Source organism: Dendroctonus ponderosae, unplaced genomic scaffold, assembly GCF_020466585.1.
Source record: "Dendroctonus ponderosae isolate FM_Combo_2020 unplaced genomic scaffold, Dpon_F_20191213v2 Dpon_F_20191213_1, whole genome shotgun sequence".
Lineage (NCBI taxonomy): Eukaryota > Metazoa > Arthropoda > Insecta > Coleoptera > Curculionidae > Dendroctonus > Dendroctonus ponderosae.
The window spans coordinates 14,589,818-14,596,356 of NW_026017110.1; the positions used below are offsets into that span (position 1 = coordinate 14,589,818).

The window sequence follows — 6,539 nt, forward strand, 5'->3', positions numbered from 1 at the left end:
AGATATTTTGCAATATTGTAGGTCGGACTTCCAATGGCGCTCACAATGGGTCTCAGTGGTACATCCGGTTTATGGATCTTGGGTAGTCCGTAGAGCCTTAGTGGGAGTGCTTCTGATTTTTTGAGTTTTGCCAACTCCTCGGATGGAGATGTCATATCCTTAATTAATTTGTTCGTTGTTCTTAGTATCCGTGCCGTCGGATCCCGTGTCAACTTTTTGTACGTTGACGGGGTCAAAAGTTCTTTAATTTTGTCTTCGTAGTTCAATGAAGACATGACCACAGTTGCATTGCCCTTATCAGCTGGCAACACGAGAATCTCCTTATCCTCATTCAGCGTTTTCAGGGCTTTTCTTTCACTGAAAGTGAGGTTGCTCTTCGGAGGCTTTGAGCGTTGTAAAATTCTCGAAGTCTCGGCCCTTATCTGTTCTGCGGTTTGAATGGGCAGCGAACGTATGCCACTCTCTACATTTGATATAATGTCCTCTACTGGCAACCTGGACGGTACTATGGCAAAGTTTAAGCAATGTTTATATCTTTTTTATGTAAATTTATGTGATCGGAAGTAAAAACTATAGCCAGGATTATTTGGTTTTATAATCTCCCAATAAAGCAGAAACTATGAGAATTTATTTGGCATGTTTTTCTGGTAAATTATTTTTTCCGTATATTTGTTATATTTTCAACAGTGCATACCTACATGGAATATATTTTAACTTGGTACGTTATTAATAATTATCTAACAGCGCGTATGAGGGCATACGTAATAATGCAAAATGTTATAACAATCGCTGTAGTTTTTTCCTAAAATCTAATCTAATACGGATAATTTTTTTACAATTAACCAAATATCAGGCTAAGTAATATTTCATTTTTTTAATTTTCTCACACTAATTAGCTGAAACTTCAGAACGCGCACACAATATTTGGAACAAATTAGGGAAGTAATCAATAACCAACTTGTCCTGGAAGAAACCAGCATTAAAAATATTTTTTGTTTGTATCGCATTTAATAACCACATAACAGAATATAAAAGAATTTATTTCAGGTTTAGGTCACAAGATGCGATCAATTTCACAGGTACCTACTGGAAAATAGCGAGTATGCAAAGATAACACTTTTTAAACGAATCTAAATAACAATTTATGGAGAAAAACTAAAGAAGCAGGAAGTAACAAAAAAATCTTGATAAATATATTTTCGTGCATAATTTGAATATGGCAACAAGGCTTTCGAAGTTTTTACTTACCTACTAAGTTATCTTTTGACTTATAATTACCTTGTTACCAGATGAAAATATGCGGTAGTAAAATAAGAGTTTACTGGATAATAAGTAAGAAAGTTCATAAATAGACAAAAAACGCGTTGTTGCTACATGAGAAAGATAAGTTGCATTCCGTAGGAGATGTGCCAAATTAACATTTTTTAGTTATTTACGTTTCTCAAAAAGCTCTGTCATATGGCCTACGCAAAATTACTTATTTACTTAAAAATATAATTAGTCATTTAATCACTAGAAACGATATGGACTCGAGAACAAGGGTTTTTTACCTTTTCTGTACGTACTTTGGCAACCGTCTCCAAAATTTCATTATTTGATTCCATTTCCAACCGCAAATCGTAAGTTGCTGCTTTCACCAACGATTTTTATGCTTTCTTTTATACCACCGATTGCTTCCCTGAACAGCATTTCCGAGTACGTATTGAATAATGTCGGTGATATAATGCTTCCCTGAGAAACCTCCCATTTTATTGTAAGTTCTTGTGAGATTTGGTTGAATATACGCACAGTCGCCGTTTCGCCTAAGTAAAAGTTTCTAATTAGGCGTAAATATTTGTCATCGATACCAGATTCAATCCCTACTTGAAGCAATTTGTGATGTTGCACTTTATCGAATGCGTTTTCAAAATCTATAAAACACTCATAGACATTGCAGTTTGCGCCCCGAGCTCTTTGGATTAGAATTTGAATAGAAAATAGAGCTTCTTGAGTTCCAAGGCCACTTTTAAAACCAAACTGGACATTGTTAATGTTTTCCTCGGGTTTTCCATATATTCATATATTCGAGAATTAATAATACCCCAACGGCTAACAAGCCCCATTGGGGAAATAAATATATTCCCAGCACACCAGAGTATTGTAGTAAATTCATATTATGTATTGTATACTTTTATTTTTTATAAGAATTTATTTTTGAATTGTAGAAATGGACCATTTTATGGGGAGTTTTTTTTTAGTTCGACACCAAGGGACCAAGGAAAGTTTGCGCAAAACCTTTAAATGGCTTACCATGACGTGCTAGTACTTGTTTTCATCAAACCTAAAACGAATTGAATCGTTGCTTATAAAAAGTTCCTTTAATATGATCTCAGAAGTGAGCCGTTTCATTGTTTCCACTTGCGCTGTCTTTGGCAATGTTTACTGTAACTTTAGATTACTTATAAATAATAGGAATACTGATTCCGGGCGTCTATGATGTAGAAAGATTTACTGAGTTAGCGCCTCCTTAAGGAATGTAAACATGTTGCATTTTTGACAGTGTAATACATTTTATGTTTTGAAGGGCACAATTTAAAAACTCACCACAGTTGTAACGTTGACTTGATGTTTGTCAACAAATATCTGTCTGAATGCACGGTTGCCGATGAGCTTTTTCAAAAAAATTATCAGGCACATAATTTTTCAAATAGAAAATTTGTCAGAGTTAAATTTTTTAAAAGCGTTTTTCCCGTACCGTTCAAGTTAGCCTCTAGACAGGAACTTTTAATAACCCAGTATTGATTGACTTGACATGTGTCAATAGATGTTTGATATTGAGTTATTAGTAGAATATCTACACTAAAAATTCAAAAGCCACCAGGAGTCAATATTAAGCAAGTAAACTGGCTGAACACGGTCCTGAAAAAATCTATTCAAGGCTGCCGTATTTCACAGATATAAAGGCGGGGAATACGCGCAGAGCGTACATTTCCTTTGGTTGTTTTCATGAGAATAGTAGTGTCTCATATTGTAAATTCAACTAGAAAAATGGCAAAGCAAGTACCAAAAATCAAGTTCAACAATGGGCAGGAGTTCCCCGTCTTTGGACTGGGTACCTGGAAGGTAAGAATGCAAGTTATTGCAAACACTTTGAATATTTGAATTTTCACTAATCATCCATTCAGAATTATTTGTGAAGGTTACACAATATTGTTTGTGCCGGTAAACAACAAGCGGACGCAGCTATTAACGCTTACGATTTGAGAGTCCATACTAGCTAATTATTAAAAATTAGACAACGTTTAATCGAATAAATAAATCTGTATGTATAATCTGGCTTTAAAGAAATTGTGTTTATTTTTATTTTGACCGTCCAGTACAATGAACAAAGTATTTGCGTTCTCAATAAAAAACCGAAAATTCCATTTTTTCAAATTCAGTGCTTTCCCTTTCAATTTTCATCTAGAATTTATATATTTATATAGCATTTTGAATTAAAAAAATGAATCTTATTTCTCGCTCTACACCCGTTCTTTCAGTAGTCCTTTTTGGACTGATTAACAGTATCTCTGTATTTTATTTGTGATGGCCTACAAACTTCTGTTAGCGGTTTAATAATATCATCAAAAACTGATTTCATAATCTGCCAAAATAACTCTATAACTGTGGTGGTTTCTAAATTACTGAAGAAACTTAAAAACTTACTATTTCACTTCAGTGGCGCTCGACAAAAGGTCGGGTACGTAAAAGGCTACATGTCCCCTAAAAATCACTCCATAGCTTCTAACATCCGAATACCATATTGCATAATGTAGAATCCAAAATCGAATCTAATGTTCAAAATTTGAGGTAAATATTTTCACAAGCACAAAAGTTCTACCGCAAAAATATGTTTTTTTGAAAATTCAACACCTATCTGGCAAGCGCGGGGTTTTTGGAAACATATCTATGAAGGAAAAATGAGCTTTGAGATAGTCAGGACATAAGCCATACATATGCAGTAATAAAAACTCTTGAAATGTAGCGCATTTAAGCATTAACTACAGATTAAAACATACTGATTCGAGGGAGAAGCAACGGAGAAGATTTAATGATTTCAGTTAAAATAACTCAGTTTAAATTTCTGTTTGTTTATTTCTTCCAGTAAATTTTAATTTATCTACGTTAGTATTTTTTAAACTAATAGCATGAAAAGACAGCACAGAAAAGTGTAACCAGGCCAAGTTGTCACAAATGTAGTCAAAGTATATGCAACATAACTTGCTCAGTGCCAAAGCGCTCAGAAGAAACTCGTTTTCCTGTTAACAATTGATTTTATTAGATTTCCTCCTTATTTTTGACCGATTGATAAACTACACTACTGTTTATTTGATTGATGGTAATTACATTTGAAACAAATAACGTAAAGAAATAATAAACTTTAGGAAAAAACATCCTATAGATTTTCCTATATGTAACACAAATTGCCAATGACGAAAGACTGCAAGTGATTATGGCTTCTAGAGTTAAAGTTTATTGAAACCCTTAAGATTTTCGAAATATGTATGTAGTTTTACATCCGATGAAATGCATGCATTTGACTGTTCTTATCATGGAATATCGTCATCTTTATTGATTTATTATTTATTGACAATTTTTTTATGAAATTGTATTGTCTAGTTATTGTTAAAGTTGGATAAAAATGTTTATGCGAGAACTTAAAAACAATGTTTTTGGTTTTGTCACAAGCAAACACTTCCAAAACCGGTTTTGAATCTATTAGCTTTCATCAACTGGTTACTACTCATTATACGACACATTTTGGCGATTTAAGTCCAACTGATGAAAACTAATAGGTCCGAAACCTGAATGGTCCTGGGAGCTCTTACTTGTGACATTGCCAGAAATCTGTGCTAGTTTTTTATTATGTACCATGCATTTATGACAAGTTAAAGGATGTCAAACTTATCTACTATTTCATATCAATTGGGCTTTGGAAAAGTGTTTGTAGTTTGAAAATGTATTCTCATGTGTCTCATTAACACGCATATTTATGTAATTCTGCAGCACAATATTTTCAAATAGGATGAATTGATATAGACCTTATAAAACCAAAAGACAATGTAAATCATTGCTTACATTACTAAAAAAAGTTAATTAGCAAAATATAATTTGACGATCTACGACTTTTGAGTTTTCACATTTTACTATTCGTGACATTACTTTTCTGTGTATGATTGAGATCGGCCATGAACAGATTTTAATTTCTACTTTGCTGCTGGGTTTTGCCCTTGAGTTTGTTTTTGGGTCACCGTGTTTTCGTAATTTGAAAACAGAATCATTTATAATAAACTGGTGCAAATCATACAAAAATATCTAAATATTACGCAAATAGCTGATAATGCATATTTAAAAAGTAAGACTAATAAATGCTCGTTTTGCGACGTGCCCTGTGGGTTAAATAAACAAATCATCAATAAATATCCGTCATCGAAGCTATTTTTATCATCAATTTATGTATTATAATTATTAAGTTGTATAATTATTATGCCATGATATAAACGAGATTAACAATATCTTTGTGCTGGCTGTATTTTAGTGTGACTGATTTGAGAAATTTTTTTGTTTCCAAATTGCATAACAAATTATTTTGTTTGTTCTAAAAGTAGCCATAAAGTTTTGTTTTTTACTTTACTTTACTTTACTTTTTTTACAGTAGTACCCTCATATACTAATGTTTTTGATTGTTCAAAAGTTTGTTTTTGGAATAAATACGATTTTGAAAACAAATGTTGCTGAAACTGAAATTGACGAATTTGGAACGTTGGAATAATGTCACGTAAAAACGTATCATTATATCAGTAAAAAGCATTAGATATCTCAGAGCCAATATTGGTCATTGACTGTTTTACTTTCTTAAATTTTACCTCAATTCAATATAATTCAATATTCCACTATACCTATCAGACTTTATCATAAACGTAAGTATGTTTCTTAAAAAAACAACCTGCAAATACTCCTTATATATGTTATGTAAGTTGCCAAAACCATATCTTATTATTCAATCTCACAATATAATTTTGTGTTTGAATGCTGATAAACTAACAATGACAGCTTAATTTTAATGAGCTATTCAAGTTCTGGATAAGCAAAAATACGAACGATTAGTGTGTTAGATAACAAATTGTTTGAGTGAATAATTAAGCGTAATCAAGCCTTGTAATGTTTCAAAAATATCAATGTGATGTTCAATTTAATAAAGCTGATCGATAACAACACACATCATTTTTTATGGTGTGGGTCAGTATACGAATTTATTATTTTTACATCAGAAGCTTCAATTTATTACTCAACAAAAATACTAAAAGATAGACAAGTAATACAAACGCTACCATATGAAATTTTGATTTATTTTCCTGACTGCGTGTACTTGTTATGATATTCTTATCTTTCCTGGGTCTCAGTCAAAGCATGAAGTAAAAATTTTGAAACATTGTTTATTTCATTACGTTTCGGCGAGACAACAGCGCCATCATCAGATTTAAAATTTACACAAACTCATGATTGGTAAAAATCAACGT

General features: G+C 32.4%; 1 protein-coding gene across 1 annotated transcript in view; it reads left to right on the plus strand.

Annotated features, from left to right (window-relative positions):
• The first annotated feature begins 2,794 nt into the window (after window positions 1-2,794).
• Window positions 2,795-6,539, plus strand: part of LOC109533290 (aldo-keto reductase family 1 member B1) — a 10,417-nt gene continuing 6,672 nt past the window's right edge. The window contains exon 1 of the mRNA XM_019898578.2: window positions 2,795-3,102. Coding sequence (XP_019754137.2) covers window positions 2,986-3,102 — 117 coding nt within the window. The 5' untranslated portion in view covers window positions 2,795-2,985. The remainder of the gene's footprint in view (window positions 3,103-6,539) is intronic.